Here is a 26,751-nt window from a genome sequence, read left to right on the forward strand (position 1 = left end):
TGTATTTGCCAAAATAGTCAATTTGTTCTCCATTATTAACTTATTCGGCTAAAAAAAACAAGCTCATTTGCGGCTCTGAAGTCGAGGGTCAGGAGTGGAAGGGGGCGTTTTTTGACCGGAATTCATTTAATTTGAGGAGAAAGTTGAACCGAAGCTGAACCGCGTCTTCTTCCTCTCATTTCTCCGTAGTGACGGAGTCAGTCAGCGGGTCTGTTGACATGCAAATGGGACAGAGAGCGAGAGGGAGGGAGGCGGCGGGAGCGACGACAGAAGCGACCGTGTGTTTTCACTTTGTAGTTTGCTCTCACTCACCGTGCACCTCGCGAGGCTGTCGGGACCAACCGACGACGCTCGAGCGACTCGTTCTCTCCCGGGTGAGTGTCTTTGATTTACGCTGTTTATTTTGTCGTGTTTTAGGTTCACGGTGCTTGTTTTTGTGCTGCGTACGAACACTGGACGTGACTCTGCTGACTTGAATTACGTGCCTCGAGCGAAACCACTGCCGTATTTATTTATTTAATTTAAAAGGGACCGTTTACAGTTTAAAAGATAAATGTCACCATGTCATGCACCGTACCAGATTATAGCTTTAAAGCTAATTCGCATCTGTAGTCCCGTTGCAGGTCAAAACAAGGAAAGCACAATAACAAACAGTACAAAGGTAGAGACATAATACAAAGATATACAAACAAGAACACACAATACAAAGATACAGCACATCACAAATGTACGTTTGTCAGATATAAGTTATAAAGACCATAAGAGTCCAGCTCAGTGAGTACAGAGCTGAGACGCTTTTAACAGACTTTTTAAGTTGGTTTTAAAGTGTTGATAGAGCTGCACCTCCTCACATCGTCAGACAGGTTATTATAATATATAGACCACGTTAGACCAGGTCAGACCACATTAGGCCACGTCAGACCACATTAGACCAGGTCAGACCACATCAGACCACGTTAGACCAGGTCAGACCACATTAGACTAGGTCAGACCACATCAGACCACGTTAGACCAGGTCATACCACATTAGACCACATCAGCTCCTCACATCGTCAGGCAGGGTGTGACTTTATTGATTTCTAGTGGGGTATGTCTCTAGAAACCCCTTTAATCCCCAGTGGGTTTGTCACTGGGGACATGCAAATGGACAGCGGGAGGAGGAAGAAGAAGAGGAGGAGAGGTAGAAGAGGAGGAGAGGAGGGTAAGAGGAGGAGGAGGAGGAAGGAATGTGTATATGTATATATATATATATATATATATATATATATATATATATATATATATATATATAATTACATTGTTAGATTTCCCTTGCAACCGCCAAAACGTTTAAATTCCATTTTTAAATTTCATGTTTTAAGTTAAAATGCTTCAGACGTCCCTTAATTAAGAAAGCTTCTGTATTTACGCGTCTGTGCCGTTGACTGTTGAATGACCTCGCCAAGATATCCCCTCAGTGTTCTCATTATAATTAATCTATCACTTGCTGATGTTACTGCATAATAATCTTACAAAATGCATCACTATTTAAAGGCTGTGGTCTGATCTCAGATGGGTTCAGTGTTCAGTGTGTTTGTAAGATGTCTGGAAACGAGAATAAATTAAGCAATTACAAATTAATCAGGGCACTGGATGCATAACATGTTGCCGTATCTGATGCAAATTAGGCTCCAGCCCCTGAAAAAACACCACGGAAATGTGAAAGTAGGCTGAAGTGGAAATCTTCTCTGCAGCTTAAGGCTTAACCTAAATATTTAATTCTAGGTATATATATAATAAGGGTTCGATTTGAGGGTATTTAACAGTCATGAGCTTCTTAGGAAAAGCTTGCCAGTAATGTGTTATAATGATAATACCTCAACTTGTACCCAGAAGGAAGGAAGAAGTGGCGGTTGTGAGCGAGTAGTGACGGAGGCCTCATTCATTTGAATGTGATTTGTTTGTGAGGCTTTAGGTGCAGCTTGGAGGGTTCTCCTTATAGTTTTATTGGTGACCTCCTCCTCTAGAGAGTGACCGAGTGAGACGATGCAAAGCTTCACTTTCAAAGGCAGGAACAGCCTGCGAGCCAGCACACATGGGTGTAAAGGATTTAAGTCTCTAAGTTGCAGATTTGTTTGTTTTTGTGGAAGGAAATGCTCTTGACACATTCATCAGGGAGGAAGATAGAAACTGTGTTTGAGATTCAGTCAATGTGACTATAAGTTAAAGATAAGTAGCCCTCCTCATGCTGAGGGAAGTCACTTTGGTAGTGTACGTACAACAATATACAGATCATGACATGAACATATTACCGACATGAAACTGTAGTTAATGACCCAGTGCATTGTGGGGAGGGGACGATATAGGATTTCATCTCGGTCACAACAAGAATTTCTATTATCGGCATGAACATGAATATTGTCGAGCTCGTTATCAAGGTAAGGAAGAAATAGAGGCTGCGTTCAAAAATACAGGAGCTAAGAAAGAAAGAACAGACTCGCCCAATGTGAGACAATATTTATCTTATTTAAGATTGTTTGGTTGGTTGTTTTTCAAATAACCGTGAAGAGCTATTGAACTCTTGTGAGATTAAGTTACACTGGTGATTCACCCCTTTCCCCTGATTCCCAGTCATTCCACGCTTCTGTGCGGTAAATTCCCTCCAGGAAATACACAACATGTGGTTCTTTTGTCACTGATTTAGTCTTTATTGCACCTAAGTCAACACCGACGTCATCAAATCCACCGTCGAACTGTTCAACATACACGACGATGTACAAAATAATACACTGAGAGGGAATGAGTCCGCTTCAACACAAACCAATCTTCAAAACAGACAATACAATATTAACTTAAACTTTTAAATCTTTAAGCGGTTCAAAAACTAGATTCTTTGCACAACACAGGACGTAAATATAGTTCCCAATAGAAACATTATTCTTGAAAATAAGTAGCTAAAATAATATGTAAACAAATAAGATAAAATAATCCTTTATTCGTCCTAATTTTGTGTCCAAAAAAACCTAAATTGGAGGTGGAAGCGTACGGGGACGCGTAGTCATGCCGTGTGTGAAGCAGTTGTGAGTGTGTGAGTGTATACCCGTCTGTCCGTCTGCTCACGTCCCCCGGGGGGGGGGGCTGATTAGCACGGCACAGTGCTGAGGTCAGAGGTCACCAGGTGTATAATGGGCACATAATGAGCCTTAATGCGTTTTGCAGGCTCCAGAAACTAGACACTGTGTGAGAGGCAGTTATTAGATTTGTCTGTCAGATGGTGAGATGGAGCATTTGTTGTCCAGTGCAACGGAAGATGCTGAGATTTGCTAATTCCCATGATGCTTTCAGTACAATATATACAAATCTGTGATATTAATGCTGTGTTTTTAAGGAGACAATATCACTCTGGAATCAGATTTACACATTAGAATTATGAATCCAGTTTCGGTGGCAGTGTGATTATTGATTCTGGGATCTCCGCTCTGTTTGTGAGGCAGTGCAGAGAACATCTCTGTGGGGAAAGACGAGGAGCTTGAGTCTTTAGTCTTTTGCATTGCTGGGGCTCATTGAGCGGTGCAGTGGGATACAGCCTGTACTTTGTGTGGGGGGGTTTTTGGGGGATGGCGGGGGGGGGGGGGGTTTGTTGAATGCCCTGCCTGACAGCTGACACTCGGCTCTCTCCAGCTGGAGAGGAGGCGCCATGGGCGGCTTCAACTCCTAATTTGCGCATGTTTTTTGCGCAACAAGTTCTCATCCCGGCCCGCCACGTACTGACGCTTGATTAGGACCTTTGGCGTCACTTTGCAACACACTGGGAAGTCAATTAAACAGAAGCACGTGCTTGGGGTTAGCCATCAGAAGCAGGTATAGGAAATACAGGATTTGCCAAATCTGCAAAAAAGAAAGCCAACTAATTAGACTGAAACAAAGTGGGAGGGGCCCGTGTGAGTTTGCTCCCTTAACGACCACATGTGGTGTCACGTTGTTGTTGGGGTAATGCATTTGCTAGCCCACGGGCGGTGACCTCATTGTGAATGTACCACTAAAAGGAGCACAAGGGGCCTTTTCTGCTCGGTGCTCCCGGACAATGAAGCAGGGCCCAGGAGGTGATTACGGCTCCCAGACTGGCAAGGGTCTTCAGAGTAGGAGGGTCTTCTTCTTTGTTGTGCAGCTGCATTCGTTTAATCTTGTCGCACTGCAAAACACATGCTTATTCAACCAAGAGGTCCATGTTGTACATTGCATTATCTTAAAAATAACTTGGTACTTTGAGTCGGACATTTTTCAGTGTGGCTGCAAAGACGGTTCTGTAGCTTCTGTTGGTCTCAGCAGCAGTTTTCTGCAGCTGGAGAGAAACCAAAAGACAGGACGGCAAAGAGTCGCTCACTACAGGAATCCCCAAATAACTCAGGGTCACTTGTGACACGTGGATCTCTCTGTGTTTCTATTGTACAGGAGCGTTGATAAGATGTTCTCGTTGCAGACAGAGAACGCCTAAACAACGCTGTCCTGCACACACAGTTCCTCTGGGAGCTTTACACTTTCCAAGGCCGATTTTACAGCCTTTACTCGTCCTTTGATATTATGTGAAAGAACGAGGAAACTATTTTGTGACCAAATCTGTACGTTTCATATGTATTTCTGACCTACCTGTTGCATTTAACATGTTGAGGTGTTTCTGGTCTGTTGTGGGGTTAAAAGTATACTACATTACAGAACACTTTTTCTTATTCTGTGCCTTTTATATATATTCTATATAATACTTATATTTAAACCTATTTTTTCACTACTTATGTATTCTTAACCTAGCTGTACATTGAGAGAATCAAATTCCTTGTATGTTCACACATATTTGTTCAATACTTTAGATAATTCTGATTCTATTAATGATACTATTAGCCCTGGTTTTTCAAGGTAATTTAAATGCCCCGTGTCGTACAGCAGAGTTGTACTAAAAGGCACGATGTGTTGTTATTTTTAGTCTGATGTTTAGGTTGACCTCGGCACTGTTTATTAAGATGGGCATCACATCTGGATCAGCTGTCACACGGATGACAGAAGGTTTGTTTCCAGCAGTGACCTGAGGATTAACAGAGGGTCAGCCTCCCAGTTCTCTGCACAAAGGGCACACATGTTTAAGATAACATAGAGATGATGTACAGAAATATGGATGGTCGTTAACGGCCAGAGACGTCCCGTTTGATGTGTGCCGTGATTTATACACGTTTGTCAATTTAAAAGATAATATTGCACGTCAAGGAAGTCGCAGTTTGAACCACATCTATTGTCTTGCACAATGTACGTCACCAACACCAACATATACGACACATCGGGTAACTTAGCCATGTTCCATGTTATTCTTTTCCTCCTAGTACTGTGCTCTGATTGGCTAGTGCTAGCAAGTACTACTGTGCTCTGATTTGCAGATTATCTGCCGATAGCAATGCGTTTTCCTACGCTGAGACTGGAGTGTGTGGATGAAGCGTTACGTTGTTTAATTTCACTCATTTAGCAGCTTTGTAGCTCGCTAATTCCTCTTCAGTGCTGCACTTGTTACAGAAATTGAGTAAATTTGACTAATTTAGCGACTGGCTAGTTAGTTAGCTAACTTGCTAATTCCACTTTCTTTCTTACTTTTTTGTTGCGAGTACATCTCAGTATGAAACACGCAGGCATTGTAGCTTCAGCCGCAGACGTCTCTTACGCTACTTTTTGGGGTGTAGTCTTTTTATTTACACGTTTTCACAGTTTCTTATGCAATATGTGACTTTTCTGTTACATTAACAAACACAATATATGCAATTCATGGCACAATTATAATGGGATAAAATAGTTATTTGGCTACCGTACATATTTTTCCCCGATATAAAGTCCCCTGGTGGTCCATCAGGTGTCCTGTATTCTGCGGTACTTATGTCTCATTTTGTCCACCGTGAATGCTTCAATCTCTCTGTGTGCTGCAGCGAGTGAGCACTGAAACAGATCTTGGGATTAGTGAGTGGGTCAAAGTATTGTTTTAATCTGGTTTTGGCTCTCTGTCCCTGACTGGTGCAGCAAAGACAGATGGCTGAGTTTTGAGTGAAATCCGACGGTGGAAGGAGGGGTTGAGGGGGGCCTTCCATTCTGACCACACTTGCTTTTCACACACACACACACACACACACTAAATAGTCGTGTCACTGATCCCTCACATCTACAGTATGAGGGGGAAAGGCCTCCTGCTGGGAAAATAGCTGCGCTGTTAAGAGCAGTCGAGTCACTGAGCTGTTGGTCCTTCTGCAGTCAGATTCAGTGGGTTTGTTTTTGGTGATGTGATGAGAGAAAACATCCGCTGTTGGTGAAACTAGGACTTATTCGACTATTTATGAATCTAACTAGCCTTGCTTTCAGTAAGGGACAGGGACACACCGTCCATGTCTTATACACCGCTCTCTCTCTCTGTTACTGTTGCAGCAGACCGGGAACTTGCAGGGCGGTCTTCCAGCTGTGAGACTGACTGACTCTGCCTGTTACGATAACCTCAGCGACACCGTACGGTGACAGTCCGGTAAGAACACACAAACCGTTCAGGCTGGTCTCATCCAGCATTCGTAGTAATACCTACGAAAAGTTAGGCTGGAGGGAGGTGGTTGGATCCAGAAAACAGCGATCTCTCAGCCAGGAGACCGTGTGAAAACAGAAGTCAACGCTGATGTTTTCGTCACGTAACTTTCGTAATTAATGTCGACACTTATGTGGTTATTTGAACCCAAACGACAATCTTTTCCTAAACCTAAATTGAAGTAGTTTATTTGCCTAAACCTATCTGAGTTTCCTGTGAAAATAACTTTTTGTTAGATATCATACAAACTGTTGTCTGAGGATATGTTGAACCTTAACAGCACTAGCTTGTTGTGCTTACCGTTAGCAAATACTTTTTCTACAAAAGTCCAGCAATACGCGTTAATTACCGCTCCTTACATGAGAACAGTATTTTCAAAATAAACTCCCGTCCGCTCAGTATTTTCAAAATAAACTATCATATGAAATAATTTTGTGGGATATCTATGAATTGCAGTGCATTCTTATTCGTAGGTATAGCTATGAATGCTTGAACCTGGTTAGTCTTGGTGGAGGCAGGTTGTACATGAATCAGCTTCTTGTAAAGGCGTCTCCATACGTGTTTTGTGTATTAACGACCACTTGCTGGTTATCGTCCTCGTGTTTGCCAACAGAAAAGAGGTCTATAAGAAATGAGATGAGCTGAAAATAGAGTGTATCTGTGTGTTAGAGGCTCATGCAGAGCACCATGGGACTGTATAGTAACACAGGCGTACTTTAATGGGGCTGTGAGTGCTCGTACGAACAGAAGGAAGAGATGACCCACATAATGGAGAATGTACTGCAGGCTACTGTGTGTTCATGCTCTGCTTCAACAGATTCAGTTTTTAACGTTTCCATCCTCGCGTGGAGTCACGGTGCAGTGGATGCTAATTCTGTATCAAGCTGGATCTGTAGGACGTGACCTCTTGTAGAGTTTTGGTATCTAATGAGACCCCCTCAGGGAAGTTTTACATTTCTAAGCATGAACTGTGTGAAGAGCGCTTTATTTTTCAAGATCAGTGAAAAACAAATGATGTAATGTGAGAAGCTCCGGCTTGTTTCTACAAGTCTAAAAGCCTATTTTGAGCATTATTTCTTTGCCCCATGAATATTACCCATAATAATCCCCTGCTTTATGGTCTGTTTGACTCTAAATGGACCATAATTTACTCAATGAACATCATGCTGTATTGAAGAAGACTTGAAACTAGAGGTTGAGACCATAAAGTCATTTTCTCATACAACCAAAGTGGGTGGTAGGGTAGACTACTACCCCCCCCCCCCCCCCTTTCAGATAATCATTTGTAGACTGTAATCAGAAGCCAAATCTTTGGTGGGAGTAACTAACGGACAGCAGAAAAAATGCAACAAAGCATATCTTTCCTGACATGTCGGTTGAAGGACGTTGGTGCACGTTTTTAGGGGTCAGAGACTGAGGTCACATCACTTCCTCGTTTGTCAGATCTGAAATCCTTCCACCCACTAAAACTTAAATAAAACCTTTGAATGTGCTGCTGTTGGATGTGTTGACAGGCGGGCACTAGCAGTTACATTCCTGGCATACTTTGGACGTCCACTGCTTCCCGAGGTCTTAAAGGATGCACAGTTGTCCTCTCGCTTATCGGTCACGGTCACCGTGTCGACGGCTACAAAGTGACGCTGACTTCAGTGCTTCCTTGTGAGCGTGAAGAAGAGAACGCATCTCATTGACTCCGTGTTACTCATCAGCTAAACACCGGTTTGAAAGGTGTGATTCAGGGCTGTCACAGTGTAAATTGATTTAGCTCGTACACTCAAGAGTGCGTTTGTTGTGCTGTGTCAGTTATTACACATTATATAATATGAGGGCTGACAGTTGTTATGCTTTCGCACATGCAGGAGTTTATTATTGCAGTAAATACAGTGCTGCATGGATGACGTACTTTTGTAGGCCCAACCGTGGAAGTTAGCAAAGCATTGACCTGAATACATGCCTTTGCTCCTCTCACCTGCATCTGTCGGTGCCTGCGGGCGTTGGGATGCATCAAACTTTACAACAGTTCTGAAATAGCTCACCGGTGCACACTTAGTGATCATGAACTATGCTCATAATAGATGCACGTCTGTGCAGTCATTTAGCTCTGGGAATATAGACATTCTCCACTTAAAATGTCCAGTTGGGAGACATGTTTGCTGCTTGTGAATGAGTCAGAAAAGTTCAGAGCCGGTATGTCACTGTGAGGTTATCAAGCGGGCGCCTCCCATCACAGCTGTTTCTCTGAATAAAGCCCGTCACACCTCCAGCAGGCCGGACCGCAAGATTCAACACGTCAGCCGTCGGGGAAGTTACGTTGACCCAAACATGAGGCACTGTACCTGCAATAAGATATTGTTTAAACAAATGAAGAGGCTTATTTGCACACTTTATGCATCATGGGATGTTAAAGTAAACTTATATCATGCTCATTAACTTATATGAGATCCAATACAGAAAGGTGGGCAGAATTAGAAGTTTCCAAACAATAAATATCCCGTTTTACTCGTAGATTATATATGAGTAGTGGAAATGTTTATTGTGACGTCACCCTTTGGTTTTGAAGCCTTGCGTTTGACATTTTGGCTGTCGCCATCTTGGTATTTTGCAACCAGAAGTGACACGAGAGGGCGGAGCCAAGTACAGTAGCTGAATAATTTTGGCAAAATAAACTAAACGAACTAATAGATATCACCATGAAACTTCACCACTTAATTACTGACATTGAGACAATCATTTTTTGTATTACAAGTTTTTTTTAATTTTTATTTTTTTATGTTATGTTTGAATATGCAAATGATGCATTATCTATTGGTAACTTTTGATGAATTTAGTAGAAATCTACAGACAAAAGTAGTAAAACTAAAACCTAAATGTGTGTTTTAGATGTTTCTTACCACTAGTCTGAAAGAAGACATGTTATGGAAGCAAAATCTCTGAATTGACCAGTGCATGAACATGTTTATCTGTGGTTTGGTTTCTCCTCTTAAACTGATGTCTTTAGATGGTTTATTTGAGGAAACGAGGAAAAACATTTGGCACGGATTGCATCATTGTAGACTAAATAAGTTATGTATCTGTTATTAGTTTAACGTTGTGTTGTAGCACTTAACGGGTGTTTTTTCAGTAGTATTAAAGTACAAACGGGCCCATTCGACCTCGTCCCAGATAATCCGGGCTGCAGTATGAAACGAATACAACACAGCTCCACCGCTAATATATCTTCCCCTTCTTTTGTCATTTTATTTCTAACATATATCAGAAAAATAAATCCTTCCACCTCCACCGATCGGCTCCAACAACCCGGATAGTCAGCGATGTGTCTGCATGAGAAGTTGGCAGGTTGATAAGTATTCTCCAGGGCCTCCTCCCTGAGCCATGTGAAAAGCGAGGGTTTGGCATTTTGTTGTTGAACAGGAGTCCTGAGCTCCCAAAAAAAAAAAAAAAGGTTTGCACAAAAGCCCGCGTTGCCTAGCTGCATGCGAGGAGCCTCGCTGTGGCTGCCAGGCCGGCTTTGTGTGCTTCGTGGTCTCCGACTGAACAGGATCTTCTGGAGAATCTACTGGAATGCAGTCACCCACCCCCCCCCCCCCCCCACCTCGCTTAATGTTATTCAGTTTTTAGCTGGCAGTAGGGAGCCATTCCCATGTTACCATAGTGCCTCAGAACCCTTCTTCAGCTCAAGTGAAGTGACCTCCGATTGGGAGGGTTTTCATGCATTCTTTGGCATTCCACTTTGTGTGGCCTGATTTCTAATTTTGGGAATGTTTCAAGGATATTTGTTGGACTGCAGAATCATCCCTTAGATGTGTGGACTCTTAAGATGCATCGCAGTGGGGACACTTCCACCATAACCTCGTCTTTACTGCATTTTGCTGTCGTTTAGGGCCTTTACACACTGTGGTTGTTTTTCTTTTCTTTGTGCAATAACTCGAGCTGTTGTTTTTGTCACGAGTACTTTCACTAAGAACGAGGAAACTGAATAAAATATCTCACAGTAGGCTAAACGACAGCTAACCTCAATTAGTTAATCTATTCAAACCTTATAGAAAAAGTGCAACTGTAGAAAATTCGTATTTTATGAGTTTCCTTTTAAGCAAAATGCAAATTCAGTGTACATGCCTGGGGCTTTTATTGTGAAAGGTAAGAATGAAAGGAGTGGATCTGGTCTGAGCTGCCTTTTGTGAAGGTTGAAAGTAGTAATAAAGTTTGTCATCTTGGTTCGTAGTGTACATTTGCAATATGAATATTTTAACATACTTTGAACATGTTCATTCCACGCAACTTGATTGGTTGATGCCTTTATTTGCGGATCAAACCTTTGTTCCACAAATGTATTAAGTTGCCTTTTTGTGTAATATTGTCGTTATTTGTGAAAGTACTCACGAGAAAAATAAATGTTTGTAAAAAAGGAAACGCCCTCGTGTGTTAAAGGCCTTAAAACGTGGGGTACTTGTGTGCTTTAAACTCTGCTCCAGTGGAACTGCACCGCACAGCCGTGTTTCATGGTTGAGTTGTGATGAAGGTCTAATGTCTTGGAAGTAATCGGTCTCTCTCTCTGCATTTATTCATGTGCGGCGCCGACTCCGTCTTGTTGATGTCGTCCGTTCCATGTTGCCTCATTTTGTGCCGTTGTCTCTAGCGATGAAACACGCTGTCATTACACGGACTGTCATCACAGATTAGACTCCAGGGATCGGATGGGATGTGCCTCTTCCTCTTCACAGCGGAGCTGTGCAATCACTGTCTCTCTCACGTCCTGTGTTCGGCTCCGGTTACCGGTCTGTACGAATGGACACGAGTGACTGCAAAGTCCCGATCCCTTCCTCGGCCCGTACTGCTTTTATAATGTTAGTGTCGTTTGAGATGCAAACTCCCTCATTTGCTCAGACGCGTGGGAAATGAAGCATAAATGAGTATCTACTATAGAGATGCACTAATTGCAATTTTCTTGGCAGATCTTGATTTGCGTTTTTGTTTTTGTTACTTCCACTCGTTCCTGCTCTTGTGTATTTAAAGTCCTGCATGATTGTTGAAGTCATATCAACACTTCCTCACTCTGTGGAAGCTTAACCTCAAACATGTTACACGTTATTCTCTTTCTGTTGTGCTTGGGTGAGGCTTAGTGAGCAGGGATTATCAGCTTTACAGCCAATAAACACCACGAGGGTCAGAACATCACATCTTCACCTGAATACAACGTTTATAAAAGGTCTAAAGCCTGTGATGAATGCAGTTATAGTGTGGAGTTCTCACAGCACAAATAACGTGTAATAGAGGCTCTTTAATCACAGAGCCTTCCTGTCACAACATGTCCACAGCGTCTGTCTTCACTCCGATTATTACCTGCTGCTTTTATGACTCTGGATTGATAACGGTAAAAGAATTTGACATGAAAGGAGCCCATTTACCTCCACTGAAATATTTATGATACTCCAGAGTTGACAGACTTTTCCATCTGCCTGCATATAACTGTCACCTGTCGGTGTCTTTATGGATTCATGTATTGAGACTTAATCAGAGACGGCATGCATGGAGAGAGTACCACTATATGCCAACCGTTCAACCGTTTCTTACCTCAAATATTGAAAACCATTTCTCCAAAATACTACATTAAGACACCAAGAACTTAAGGAGCACCATAGAAAGTTCCATGCTGTGATTTGGTGTCAAATACTTTTGTTATTTGGGGATTTCTGCAAGAATTGCATTTTGTCTGCGATTGGTTGGTGAGCACTTCTGTTGTGCAAGCTGCTCAGAAAGCCCTTTTTCTTGTCACTATACCCGGGACAGCCATATATCCTCTGAATGCCCTCGGTGTTTACTAAGTGCTCGTAAAGTTTCACAAGGCTGTGATTATCCTACGGGTCACAACAGGTCATTTTATTACTATTACTACATTTTATTACTGATTTAAAATACTACTACTGCTACTGCAGCACTCCATGTGTGACTAAATACAACCCCTCTTTGTGGCCCTGGTTTTGTGGTTGTTTCTGTGCACATGTTCCCAGGAGGACCGTACATGTGTGTAACAACCTGGACAGTCGGGATGTCGGCCCCGTCTTCCTGTTTGCCAGCATTATGAGCGGAGCACACGCTGGCTTGTTTTCACTCCATGTGTTTCCTGTTCTCTTCCCAGCAGCGGAGAGGAGGATGAAGGGCAGGAATCCTGGCAGTTTGTGGAGTTTCTAAGCAGACAGAAGAAGAAGAAGCAGCAGCAGCACTGGCAGCCTCTCCAGCTCCACGTCTGTTTGACGCCTCTGTCTGCAGCACCACTCGCCCTGCTTCATGAGCCAGCAGGATGCGGCTGAGGTCCTCGCACTCTCCGAGCGCCTCCTCGTAGCGTCGCACAAGGGGCAAGCCGAGAATGTGGTCCAGCTCATCAACAAGGGCGCCAAAGTAGCCGTCACCAAGGTGAGTGAGCGGTCCCGGGTCTGAGCCGGTCGGCCCGAATCCACTCCAAAGCTTAATCTTTCTGTTCGCGGCCTGTTTAACAGTGTCTGCGTCTTTAGGGTGTCGATTTACTCCCATTGTGTCACTGCGTTGTGTGACTCATAGTTGTGCTCTAGTGAATATAGCGGATATCCTTTTTTTAGTGTGGCCAATTGCTTTCACTGCAAAGCTGTGAGCTTCCAGAACGTGTCACGATGTCATCGGATGTGTTCAGTCATTGTGTCATCACCGTTTCCACGGGCTCATCTGCGTCTCTTGATTCAAATAGAAGCAGAGCATGAAAGGCTTAGAGCTGCTGACGTGTGAACACAACCCCATCGTGTTCACACTAATGAAAATGATGTCAGCAGCTTCACTCAGTCAGGGGAATGATGGCGTCAGTGTAGAAGGTGTTTTGAGTGCGATCCAGTGTGTGGGAGTCACACAGAGGATGAAGACACCTCCTCTTAAATACACTGTGGGTGTTAGAGGCCAGGAGGTATTAAGAAGATCATTTCCTCATACTTCAATACAAGAAGAGTCGCCCCCTGATGGCCGGTACAAAGAATGCAGGTTTAAGTCACTTCCACGTTGGCTTCACTAGCTGCCTGCACCGGGCGGCTGTGAGGCGCGCTGAAGGAAACTCTTCTTTGCTCGATAGGACAACGGATGCAAAACGATCGTCCAATGATCCGGGTCATTGTGTTCACTGTTTCCACTTCTCTTTATACATCCATGGTCGTGAGCACCCAGATGTGGGACGGGTTCACAGCTGAGCTGTTACATGGCCAGATGGATCACACTGACACAGCTGTCAGTCCAGGAGACGCAGACAGACAGGCAGACGCACAGACACAGTACCAACAGGTCTGTTGTGCTGCAGCGTTCCTATATTTAGGAAATAATTGTAATGTCTGACGATAAGAGGCAAAGGTTTCAGGCGCACATTTAAAATCATTGGTTCCTTTGGTATTTTCATTCTCTATGTGAGATACCTGAAATGAAAAGACAGCTACAACAACATGACATGTGCTGCTGCTCGCTCCGATGATTTAGTTCCGACCGGCTGTATTTGGGTATTTTGGCAGGTTGCCATCATGAAAACTTAATCCCGGATAAAGGGGGCAGAGTTTCATACGAAAACATTCCTCTGCGCAGGAAGCGGACTGTAGGAATAGTTTTCAGAAGGATAATGCGATGAATGGATCGAGTAAGAAAAAGGGATAAAACGGCGAGTTCAGTGAGGTTAAAGAAGAAAGCGTGAGGAGATGAGGGTTCAGAGTCCTGCTAATTACTGGGTTCACAATCTGGAGCGGTTGAGAAGTTTTTAGTGCTCTTTTGTCTCCCATCACTTACATTGGAACCGCTTTGGGAGGGGATCCCTTTACATTTAGACATGTCGGTATTATTTTAAGATGGACTTTAAAAGTTGTGAAGCTCCCCTTTAACTCTTTCCCATTCTAAAGCCTGACCTGACTACAGGTGACCAATGAAAGAATAGAATAGTGAAAGGTTTAGAGATCATTTATTTCCTTGATTAATTGTTTTGGTTCTTGGAGCCCAAGGTAACGTCTTTAAATATATTGTCCGACATTCAGTTAATAATACAAAACTGAAAATCCTCATACTGGAGCAGCTGGACCCATGTTTTGCATTTATACTTGAAAAACAACTTATTCATTTATCAAAGTATGTGCAGTTTTACACGGCCGGTCCACCAACACAGACTCCATGTAGTTGAGGAGTGATTGTTCTTTGTAGATCAGTGTGCTTCGCTAGGATTTGGATGAATTTATTCGGTAACTCTGTGTTGTTCTCCGTTGTAACGATGAAGAGCTCTGAGGTTATTACAGCTCTGATTTCCGCCTCATCTCCATCACACAAGCCAACACGTCTTTAAGATGAAAGATAAGATTCATTGATCCCCAGCAGGGAGAGACAAAACCTACAGATAAAGTCAAATGCATAACTAAAAAGAGGAATGTAACTATACAAGAGCATTTGGAGACTACAAAGTAAAGTGACACCCGACGTACCGACTGCCTCTGAAAGAACCAGCCCACAGAGCCACAATCCCTCAGTCAGGGTGCAGACAACAGAGGCTGCCCGCCGGCCTCAGGCCTGCTGTTTACCTGGCTCCTCTCCGAGTGTAACTCAATCCGAGGACCACGTAAATACAGAGCGGACCAGAGCCGCACCCAAACAAAGCACCAAACCTCCAAGCGCTGAGAGAATACCAGGGGTGTAATGTGGCTTACGCTGTTGTGTGGGAACAGTAATTAAACTGAGTTTACTCGGTACAATGACAGATTAACAGAGATCACCTGGCTCTGGTGTTTGAACCTGCATGCAGACATCCTGCGCCCTCATTCTTCTGGGTACAGTTCATTATTTAGGATGTAATGTTCAGGATGTGTTCAGAGCTTTTGTCCTAATCCTCCCAACGAGTGTTATGTTTATATAATTATCATGCATGTATATGTAAGAAGAGTTTCCACTTGTTGAAGTTCCTGTTGTCCTCTCACACTTCCTGGTTGTGTACGTAGCATCACTGATGTAGCATTACAGTATATAATGTATGTATGTATATATATGTGTATATATATATATATATATATACACACACACACACATCTCCTTCAATAATTACTTCATAACGATTCAGAAACCAAATAATTATTTGCAATTAATATAATTAAAGAAGAATTTAAATAAATCTAAACTTGTCGATGTGCCCACATTGTTGCACAATAATTCTGCATCTTATTTTCTTCATAAATCAATTAATCAATTAATGTTTTTGAACATATGTGTGAAACGTATCTTGTACAACCTTTGTGCCTCGGGGCCGGCCCACGGATCCCAGAGCCGATCCTTGACTCCGCTGACATGAACAGATGTGCAGATTGTGCACGATTCTCTTAAACCATGGATTAAGTATCTGTTTGTTTTCGGTCGACTCGTTACCGACATGGATTGTACTCTGAAGCAGATTGTCTTCAGCCGTACCGCCGGCTAAGACCACCGTTACTTACGCTGCAGCGATATCTGACTCACTGGATCGTAATGCTGTCCGTTATTTACTCGACTTTGTCTGCTTGTTCGGGAGTTAGTGTGCTTATTGTGTGTGTGTGTGTGTGTTGTGTCCACAGTATGGCAGGAGCCCCCTGCACTTGGCCGCCTACAAAGGCCACGTTGAGGTGGTCCGTGTCCTGCTCAAAGCTGGCTGCGACCTGGACATCCAAGACGACGTGAGTAGATCCACCCGCCCGTCAGCTGCGTCGGCCATCTTTCCACTTCCAGCTCTCGCACCGCAGTCCTGAGTAGATTGCTTATCTTTTTTGCTTTCAGTTTTGTTTTACTGGAATTTATATTTTAGACATTTCTTCACACTGTAGTCTAACGGCGTCCAGTGGCCTTGAATGGGACCCTCTGGACTGTCCACTTGTGGGGCTGCCCTCAGGATGCAGGTCCCCCTTTCCTACAGATAGTGAAAAGCCAGATGTGTGGGGTTGCCGAACTCACTCTCTGTGGTCAATGAGCTCCGCAACAGGCTGCAGTACGTCTTCCAGGACTGGAGGGAGCAGGAGGTGCAGACTGAGTCAGGAGGAGGAGGTGGAGGTGGAGGAGAGAAGACAGTGGAGGAGGGCTGAGAAAGAGCCTGGAGGATCAGGGACAGTGAAGGAGGTTAGCCAAAAACTGCTCCCACTGAGTCAGCGGAAATCTGCCCCCTCCCCCATTTTACCTTCCCTGAACAAACTCCACCGCTGCTGCTGCTGCTGGGCTCACTTCTTATCTATCCTTGGAATGACCCTCCTCTTCTTCCTCCTCCTCCTCCTCCTCCATCTCTCATGGAAGTCATTGCTCTTTCTTCCAGCGCTCTCATGTCAAACCTGTCCCCTCACCACTAATCTGCTCTGTGTGCTGAATTGAATGGGCTGAGCATATACACGTGTGAGCTTCATCTTTCCTGGGACTGTACGTCACCGCTGTCACGGTTATACAAACCACTCTGGACTCTAAACAGCAGGCGGAGCTGTTTGAGGCGACCTGCTGTGGTTTGTATAATATATGGGACCACATTAACACCATTACTGCTCGAGTCAGTAATAACTCCGCTGAGCTTATTGAAAAGGAGCTTGTCCACATATAAAGGGATAGATGGTGTTTTGGGAATTTTGTACTATTTTGATTATATGGTAAATGGTAAGATTAGTACAGATGTTTATGGGATGGAGTAACTCAGTGGAAGGAGGGTTTATTATTTCATATTCTCTAGTTTGATCGACTGTCATCCATGATACATGATGTATAGCCGTTAAACTATCGACTTCATAAGTGTGTCACTGAACATGCAGTAAATGCACAAAGGATCATTTCACAGGTTATACTTTTAACCTGCAGAGACATGAAGGTAATAATCCGGGAGTTTACCAAACAAAATTCCCAAAAATCAATCTATCTCCTTTTTAAAGGAATAGTTCAACATATTTTGGAAAGAGAAACCCTGTTTGCGGCCTTTTCAAGAGTGAGATTAGAGGATCAAAATAAAGCTCGGATTGGTTAAATACGGACCTGGTTAGCTTAGCTTAGCATAAAGACTGGAAGCAGGGGGAAACCGCTAGCCAGACGCACCTCCAAAGGGCGCTTTCACAAGCCAAGCGGAGCTAGTTTCTCACTGCTTTCAGTCTTTATGCTAAGCTAAGCTAACCAAGTCCGGCTTCACACACAGACATGAGATTAAGTGAGATTTACATCGACCTGTTTTTATGCACATTTCCAATTCGCATACACAAAAAGTGTTATTTAGAAAAAGTCTAAACATGGCAAACACTGCATGTGGCTGGAAACTTGAGCTCAGCTCACTCTCAGAAAAAGCAAGTAAATGAGTGTATTTCCCAAAATGTTGAATTCCTTTATTGGTCTGTTGAGACTTCATGAATCTGTGAATTAAGACGTGTACAGCAGCTCCTGATCTGTGGAGGAGTTCACGGGTGTATTTCTTTTGAGCAGTCCTGATACTGTTCCGATTAATGTGTTTTTTTCCATGTGTTTTTACCGCTCAAAGTAAGCAGCAAGTTATTCCTTTATCCATCAAATGTTCTTTATGTAGCACCTTTCAAGTGTTTTACAAATGATTGACGAGACGAAAACAAGACTATCCCCTTTGGTGAGAACTTTTCAACAATTATTGTCGGAAATATTACAATTTTTAATAAGATTTATGGATCTTTAGGGCATGAAAGTGACTCGGCAAGAACACAACGTTGTGATGATGGAATATCTTTTCCTATGGATGGATGCTGGTTTACTTGAGCTGTTGCTGAGTGTTTCTTGCCACCGTATCGTTAGTCAGTGTCGTGTGTGTGTGTGTGTGTGTGTGTGTGTTTCTATTGGCAGGGGGAGCAGACGGCGTTACAACGGGCCGCCATGGTGGGAAACAGTGACGTCATCAACGCTCTCATCCAGGAAGGGTGTGCACTGGACAGACAGGACAAGGTGAGGATCAAAAGACACACACACACACACACACACACACACACACACACACACACGGGGGTATTTAAAGCCATGATAATGACTGCATTAAAGCATGTGATAATCATAGAGGAACCAGTGGGCCTGTAATCTGCTTAGCCTCATTCCCTCATGAAGAGTAGAGTCGTGTGTGCTGAAATAAAAGTGTATTTAAGTAGAAACTTAACTTGAGATTAGATTGTTTATTAGCAGCTCGACAGGCCGGTGGAATTAGTTTTGAGTGCGTTTTGTTCTTTTCTGCAGCACAAACGGACATTAGACAATAATGGTGATGCATGTCGGTGGGGTGTGTTTTTAAGGGGGCTTGTATGAGGTGCTTTGCGGTTGCTTTCTGTCAGGGAACTGAAGCTGTTATCTACGCTTCCCGACTGCGTTCACTAAAACAACTGTTCTTGAGCTTCTGGTCCGTTGATTACTTTGTTTGGGTTATTTGGGTCGTGCTAACCATGACTGGGTCAGGAGATTTTATGTCTGCAGTACATTCTTGAGCCACATGTTGGTATTGCTCTGATCATTGTAGCCTACTTATAACACTGACTCTAATAGGACAGGCTAGGTTTGTTCTACTGATGAGAGGGAAATAAGGAGAGCCTGTTAACTTTAATTTGGTCTCATTTATAAAGTATTTAATACGTGTATATGTTTTCAAAAACAAAGTTGTGATTTATCAAATGTACATCTCTTTGCTTTGTTGCTGGTACTCCTGTCTGTTAGTCTAAACTCTACTGTGAGTAATGCACTGACTCAGGATAAGTACCTCATTCAACCCCACTTTAAAACATCCAAACTATCCTTTAATGGTGAATTAATCCAGCCAGTATTACCATGCACGCTTTGATTAAGCCCTTTTCCACATAAATCCTTTACAGTTGGCTCATTTTGGATGATCGCTCTGAAACGCAAACACATTTCACAAAGAACATGTAAAACATTATTACATACGGTCACATTTTGCCAGGGCTTATTAAAATATCAGGAGAAAAGACGTGTAGACGGAGCCATCATCAATGTACCAACGTAATCCTTCATGGGTTCCATATTATAGAGTTACGAAGAGAATCTCCATGAGTGGAAGTATCCTGAAGCCTTTTTGTCTCGTCAGGATGGTAACACGGCTCTCCACGAGGTGTCCTGGCACGGATTCAGCCAGTCGGTCAAAGTGCTGGTGAAGGCCGGAGCCAACGCTCACGCCAAAAACAAGGTGATTGTGCAACTTAAACCGGCTCTGAACTGTGCAGAACTGCTTCAGCAGTGGTTCAGGGCTTTCTGTTGACTTATTGAACTACTGCGGCGCTTCTGCATCGTCATTTTGTAATCTTACTTTCAGAGCAGAAGTGTGATTTCTTTGTTTGGCGTCACCAGCAAGTGATTAACTTTTTTAGTAAACCAATAAATGCTGACTTTGTGTTTTGCAGGCAGGAAACACGGCGCTCCACCTTGCTTGTCAGAACGGTCACGCTCAGAGCTCCAAGGTTCTGCTCCTGGGAGGCTCCAGGCCCGACAACAAGAACCATGTAAGACTTCAGTGAGCGTTCTCTCTCCACCTCTGGAACCCTTTGCCCACACTGTAACCCCCCCCCCCCCCCCCCCCCCCCTTTAGATCTAACGGGAGTACATGTTGGACTTTCACTCATCAGGTGGACGGAGATATGACTCATAATAATTCCTCCTGTGGCTCCTTGTTTGCATTTACCTTAAAAACGGAATGTCAGAAGTTGTGTTGACACTGCTGTGTTGCACTGCCCCCAGGTGGTAAAAAAGGGCAGTGCAGTCAGATTGTTGTTGTTTATGTGTCTTTACAAAGAGAACTGCTTTGCAAGTAGCCAATAAAACCATTTCATGCTAAACGTATTTGTATAAAGCAGCAGCATCACCGCTCTGTCACTGGCTGACGGTGACACAAGATATCAAGAGCCTCAGACCAACTTTAGCGTTCTAGCTTAAGGTGTTTTCCATTCAATGCTGAGTTTTGAGATCTGGGGCTATTTTGCGTCCATAACATCACAAAGAACTACAGTTAGTTTTGGCATTCTGCTGCGACACATTCACCATTTTAAAATAAAATTCTTGTAAACTTGCTAAATGTGTGTTTTCCAGGCGGGGGATACGTGTCTGCACGTGGCGGCTCGCTACAACCACGTGGCTGTGATCCGCATCTTGCTGGGAGCCTTTTGCTCCGTGTCGGAGAAAAACCTGGTGAGTTCAAAATGATTCAGTAACTGCATACTGAAACATGTTGTTTTATTGATTCTGGTGTTAATAGTGACAACTCCTACACAATGTGAAGTCATTTCATGGTTAAAAATGGCTCAAAATACCATCTACTCTTTTAAAGCAGCCCTTATCTTGCAAGTCCCTCCCCTTCCGTTTGACCACAATGAGACCTTTATTTTGGAAAAAATATGTACGGTAGTCAATAGTGAGATGTTTGTCAATTTAAAAGATAATTTTGCGTGCCAAGAAAGTCTCATTTTGACATAAAACTGCGACTTTCTTGGCTTGCAAAATTATCTTTTAAATTGTAGTTCATGACATAATTCAAACAGTAACAACTACTACTACATATTTTTCTGAATATGAGGGGCACCGGAAGGGGCAGGACTTGGCCTCCCTATCCGGATATAAAGTCAACCGTTACGTCATGAAATAAATTAATGTTAACGTATTTAACGGTTTTGCTGTCAAAATTCCCAGAGTCTCCGTAGCTCACTTTAAGCTCCCGAGGAACAAACGTTCTAGTAACTAAGTTTGTAAATGCATAGTTATAATAGTATGCATATTTATGGTAATACTTAATTCATATTATATCTTGTTGTGTGTGTGTGTGCAGGCTGGCGACACGCCGCTGCACGTGGCTGCTGCTCTGAATCATAAGAAGACGGTGCGTCTGCTGCTGGAGGCCGGAGCAGACAGCCACGTCTGCAACAAGGTGAGTTCCTGCAGCCTCTTTCCACGTCGTTAATGCTCAGAAGAGGTGTTTGTGTGCTAATTTACTGTGTGTGTGTGTGTGCGTGTGTGTGTGTGTGTTTGTGCAGGCGGGTCAGACGGCTCTGGTCCAGGCCAGAGAACACAACAACCCAGACGTGGCTCTTCTGCTGACCAAAGCTCCTCAGGTAACACCAGTAATCAGCAAGTAGACAACCAGCACAGGCAGCTGTAAACAATACTCGTACATAGAGATTCATTTCTGTGCTCCTACTACATACTATTTCATTACATATATAAGTAGTCAGTCATTTTGTTTCCTGTGTGTGTGAAGGTGCAGAGTTTTGTGCGTGGCAGGAGTGCGAGGAAGAGGAGAGAGAAGCTGAAGGCGGAGGGCAGAGCTCAGTCTGTGCCCAGAGATGAGGTGCTGCACTGTAAGGTAAAAGCTGGACCGGTGTGTCAAAGCAGGTTTAAATGATTGTGTTTGTAGTTTAAGTTGCTTAAATAAGAGAAAGGAAAGGGGTGAGAAAAAACCTAAAAACCTTGGGATGAAAGTGAAGAACAGAACGATATTTACAAGAGGACACTTTAGTTTTTAGAGCTTGCTCTTGTATGAATATAAATATTTTTTAGTTAACTAAAATCAATGTTATGTTCCCTTCAGGACAGTGCAGCAGATGACACCCAGAGCAGTGACCGAGCCGCCTGCAAACACGCTGAGATAACCGAGCCGAACGCCAAGATGGGAAAGAACAGGAAGCAGAAAGAGAAAGTAGGTCCCTGAACTCACCTCAGTTACAAAAGCACACTTGAATCCGTACTGATGTAAGAAAAAGGAAAGTGCACCGTTTGCTAGTTGAAGTTCTGGACAGGAGAAGACGAAACGAGTAGCGCTTGTTGAGATGAAATAATTAACCCCGGGTGCTGCTGATGTTTCAGCCGTCTTTGTCCGACCCGCTCCGCCGCAGAGAGACCAGGACCAGCGAAGGCTTCCACAAGAGGAAATGCAAACCGCGAGGAGCCAACATCCCTCCACACAACTACAAGGCCTATCAGCTCTACACGCTGTACCGCGGCAAGGACGGCAAGGTCATGCAGGTAAGTGCTCAAAGTGTTACTGCGGCCCCATAGTAAATATGGACGATCGATGAAGACTAAATACTTAGATAAATGTGTCAGCCAGTCCAGGGCCATGTTTGCTGCGTTTGCCCGTTTGGTTCATGTTCGCGGTGTGTTTTCAGGCTCCTCTGAGCGGCTGCCGCTGTGAACCTCTCATCAGTAAACTGGAGAACCAGCTGGAGGCCACCAAAGAGGAGATGAAGACTGAAATCCACACTGTCCAAGACCTGATGAACAGCAAGATGGGCCAGCTGGACCGCAAGAACAAACACCAGGTACCGTACACATGCTACATGCTAAAGTCGGGGCCACAGGTGACGGCTGCCTCGCGGAAATTCTGCGTCTCTCACGCGACAAATTGGTCGATCAGTATGCTCTGAAACTGTTGGCAAAAGCACTACACACTATTGGAAAGATGTCTGCTTCCACTGACTTCAGATGTACATGAGAAAATACAACAGTGGATGCAGGAAGCAGTGTATAATCAACAAGATGAGAACAACAGAAGCAGGTGCGTTTGCCCAAAGTTTAACACAAGAGAGGAACATGGGAAGGTAAACAATTCCTAGACGGAGGGACTCTCAAGTCATAAAGATGTTTACTCTACATTTTGAAGAAGTTAGAAAAGCTGTATGGAAACAACAACATTTTATAAAACTCCCTAAATTGGGCAGAACAGTTTTTTATGCTTGCTTGAGGTGGTTTTTGCTTGTTGGTAGCCTAAAGCGCTAACTTCTAAGTAGAGGAAAAGTGACCAGCTCGACAAAGACGAGCCTCCTCGTCCGCCATGTTTCTAGTTGCACTCGAGATGTGTGCGACTTGTGTTTTTTTTTTCCTGTCAGATCCGAGCTCTCGATAAGATGACGGTGGAGCGAGTGTCCGCTGAGAGGACCGAGTGTCTGCAGAGGATCGAGCAGCGGGCCCTGCAGGAGCGGCTGGAGGCAGAGAAGAGACAGGTAACGCCAACAGCCAATCACAGGCTCTGCAGCTGATGAAGTCATCGCTGAGGTCATCACACGGCACGATGCGTTGTATACCTCTGTATTTAGGTTGCAAGGTATCGTTTTAGTGATGTCCAGATGGTTTTACTTGAACGTTTTGTCTGAGATGTACAAAATTCAAGCCCATCGTGTCCTCGGGGCTGAGGGATTCAAGGCTAATTTAGCAGATAATATGGCCGACATTTGACTAGCTTTGAGCACCAAGCATCATTGATGTAAACACAGTCTGGAGTCCTGCTCTCTCTTTACATTAACCCATATGGACTCTTGTGTGTGGTTGTATCGGCCCTTTAAGCAGGCGTCCCTGGTCAGCGAGCTGAAGAGCTGGTGTCTGTCCAAGCTGCACAACATGGACCTTCGTTTCACAGGAGACCCCGGCAGCACCGAGCTGCGGCGCTGCTCCTCTGTGGCCGAGGGCCTGAACGAAGCCGACGGAGCCGTCTTCACTGAGCCGCCCTCTGGCCAGGGAGGCAGCTCCCAGTGCCTGGAGCTCCACGACAGTCCCAGTGCGGCAGAGGGCGGCTCAGCCAACCACTACTTTGTGGTTCATGTGGAGAGCTCTCCAGGTAACGCCTCCACAAACACCTTATTAACTTGTTCAAACACCCTTTAACAACATCTAATTCTGCTAAACTGCTTCGCACCGCCACGGGTTTGTTCTTGTGGATTAAAAAAACGCGGTGCATTAAGCTGAACCCTACGAGGTCACTGCAGCAACAAACCATCCTGATGAAGAAAAATGTGGATACTTTGAGGTGTATCCGGTGGGAAAAACTACACCGTTTTATCGTAGCCTGAAGCTGTAAAAAACGGTCATAATCATCAGATTCACATCTTTCCGACGGTCCTTGAACACATCATTTGTGAGAAACGCTGCTGACAGAAAAAGCAGCCAAAAATGCACCTTAAATTTGGTGGAATTCATCAAAAACATACAATTGTTCATGTCTCATTTAAAATCTCGCTGATGTGTCGGTAGTTCGGTCTCTGAGCTCCAGGATGCGCACAGTGCTGTTGAAATATCAAGTGAGATTTGAGTCGATGTTTGAGTTGGTTTATATCTGTTATTAAAATGTGTTAACAGTTATCTACACAAGCACAAATAACACCGCTGGTTTCACTGTGGATGACAGAGAGAATATAGAAGTGCAAAGTAACGTGAGAGGCATCGTTATACCTGTAATGAATAAACGAGACCCCAGATACTGTGAAAGACATTAAGTTCATTCTTAGAAGCTGCTTGAGGTCCAGAGGGTTATGGGATAGAAAGACATCGTCACTGTATCTCTGCCTCTGGCATGCTTGTCCATGATTCGGAGTCACTGAAGGCTAATACTAAAGAGTATTTGCTGTGTAACTATAATGTGTAATCGTTGGATCTCTTCTGAACATTTAACAGATGGGGATAAGGCTCATAATGCAGAGGTCTCCTCTCCTGCACCAGCCAAGAGCCCGCTGTCGTCTGTCCAGGTAGTTCGGCCCAAGGAGCGTCCTGGGATCTGCGCTGACACCCAGAGGAAGAACCAGGACCTGCAGGACATGGACAGGGAGTACGGGGCGAAGGGGAGCAGGACTTACAGATCCAGCAGCCTGTCTCCGGCCACAGAGCGCCGCTGCAGCGGCAGAACTGAAGCCGGGCTCAGAGGGAAACACCACAAGAAGCACTCCCAGGCCAGGACTAAGTCCAGAGGGGCCACAGGGGTCCGGACTCTGGAGGTCTTCGGAGACCAGCCCAGTGAACCCTCCTTTGCTCAGGAGAGGGACAACATGCACGCTCAGGAGGTGACCCAGTATTTCTTCGAGGCGGTGTCGGCGCAGATGGAGCGCTGGTACGAGAGGAAGGTGCAGGAGGCTCGCTGGCAGGCCGACCGGAGGGCTCAGGCCGACCGAGCCGCTCTGATGGAGCGGATCACGTACCTGGAGGACGAGCTACGCACGCGCAGGACTAACAGACATGACGACTGCTAACACACACACCCACACACACTGCCAGGCTGTATAACAAAGTATGTGAGGTTTCACCATCTTTCAACAGCCAAAAGTCTGTTTCTGGACAGCCTTACTGAATTCATTCTGTCCGGGGTTGTGCGTCCTGGAGCCACTGTGTGTATATACAGTTTTTACAGCCCAACCGTACTTAAATATTGATCTGTGTACCACGATGAGGAGAAGAAATGTGTAAAAGTGCACGATCTGCACAGTGGTGTCATCGGATCGTAGTTGTTGATGGAGGGCATTACAGTAACATAAGCTTTTTGTTGATACCTGCATGTTGTCCGAGGAACAACCTACTGCTTATTTATGAGAATGTAACTGAACTAATACTGTAAATAACCCCCGAAGGTTTTTAGTTTTTTTTAGCAGACTGGCTTTCTGTAATTGTACGCATCTGTTCATTCTTCTGGTTTGTGGCCGAGGATTTCTACTCCAGTCGACACACTAGAGCTGCAACGATTAGAGGATTCATCAATTAGTTGATCAAAAGAAAAGTCTCAGTTGTTGTTTTGTTTGTCTTTGAAGCAAAATCACCATAAAGTCTGATTGCAGTTCCTTCAATGTGAGGATTTGCTGCTTTTTTCCCACTATTTTCTGAGTTTTTACAGACAAAAAGATGAAGTTTCTGCCTTGTCGACCCTGAACAGTTGAATGTATACAATAGCTTCCAGAATGCCGACGTCTTGCCACGCTTGTCTACCAGTAAATGTACCGACGTTAAAGATGAACTCTGTCATGTTGCATGAAGGAAGCTCAGAGTGGTGTTGCAGGTTTACTGTCTGTTTGATGTAGTGACTGTCCACTCATACATGCTGGTTAGTTTTATGGATATGAATAATGCACTCTGTATGATTATGCCGGAAAACATATTTTGTATTAAAAAAGATGATTCTGAATCTGTTCTTTAGATCCTCTTTGATACATACAGTACGTATAATATACAGCACAAACAAAAGTCCGGCTGATGGGCTCAGTTAGCCTCAAACGTTGATGAGGTTTAAGAGACGAGGACATCAAGGTGAGGAGAGGTGGACCTGAAAACACTACAAATGACATGTAATGATAAAAGTCACAGAGTAAAGACACACCAGTTAGGTGTATTTATCTGGCATTTTAGCCCCTTTTGTATTGGATGTAAATTGAGCCAACGCTGTGTGTGTGTGTGTG

At 44.0% G+C, this 26,751-nt stretch overlaps 1 protein-coding gene across 8 annotated transcripts; it reads left to right on the plus strand.

Moving 5' to 3' along the window:
* On the plus strand, positions 1 to 26,480 carry ankrd6b (ankyrin repeat domain 6b). 8 transcript variants are annotated; one of them, XM_076084464.1, is made up of 18 exons: positions 1 to 374; positions 6,430 to 6,523; positions 12,714 to 12,988; positions 16,159 to 16,257; positions 16,405 to 16,693; positions 18,407 to 18,505; positions 19,647 to 19,745; positions 19,960 to 20,058; positions 20,642 to 20,740; positions 21,375 to 21,473; positions 21,580 to 21,657; positions 21,804 to 21,908; positions 22,134 to 22,241; positions 22,409 to 22,567; positions 22,711 to 22,863; positions 23,431 to 23,544; positions 23,885 to 24,155; positions 24,989 to 26,480. In XM_076084464.1, exons 4-18 carry the CDS (start codon positions 16,160 to 16,162, stop codon positions 25,555 to 25,557), a joined length of 2,439 nt encoding a protein of 812 aa, XP_075940579.1. In that variant the 5' UTR covers positions 1 to 374; positions 6,430 to 6,523; positions 12,714 to 12,988; position 16,159; the 3' UTR covers positions 25,558 to 26,480. The 8 variants fall into 8 exon arrangements, with proteins under 8 accessions (XP_075940579.1, XP_075940584.1, XP_075940582.1 ...); XM_076084469.1 differs by having other exon boundaries at positions 23,888 to 24,155; XM_076084467.1 differs by having other exon boundaries at positions 12,717 to 12,988.
* Positions 26,481 to 26,751: the final 271 nt, after the last annotated feature.

The sequence above is a fragment of the Anarhichas minor genome, unplaced genomic scaffold (genome assembly GCF_050575085.1).
Source record: "Anarhichas minor isolate MPS153535 unplaced genomic scaffold, ASM5057508v1 ptg000136l, whole genome shotgun sequence".
NCBI lineage: Eukaryota > Metazoa > Chordata > Actinopteri > Perciformes > Anarhichadidae > Anarhichas > Anarhichas minor.

What these genes read in the sequence shown, in the direction of transcription:
- ankrd6b (XM_076084464.1), top strand. Translation starts at nt 16,160, where the DNA reads ATGGCAGGAGCCCCCTGCACTTGGCCGCCTACAAAGGCCACGTTGAGG. An exon ending in CCGTGTCGGAGAAAAACCTG is followed by an intron (nt 20,741 to 21,374) that starts GTGAGTTCAAAA and finishes GTGTGTGTGCAG; the next exon opens with GCTGGCGACACGCCGCTGCA. An exon ending in ACAGGAAGCAGAAAGAGAAA is followed by an intron (nt 22,242 to 22,408) that starts GTAGGTCCCTGA and finishes CTGATGTTTCAG; the next exon opens with CCGTCTTTGTCCGACCCGCT.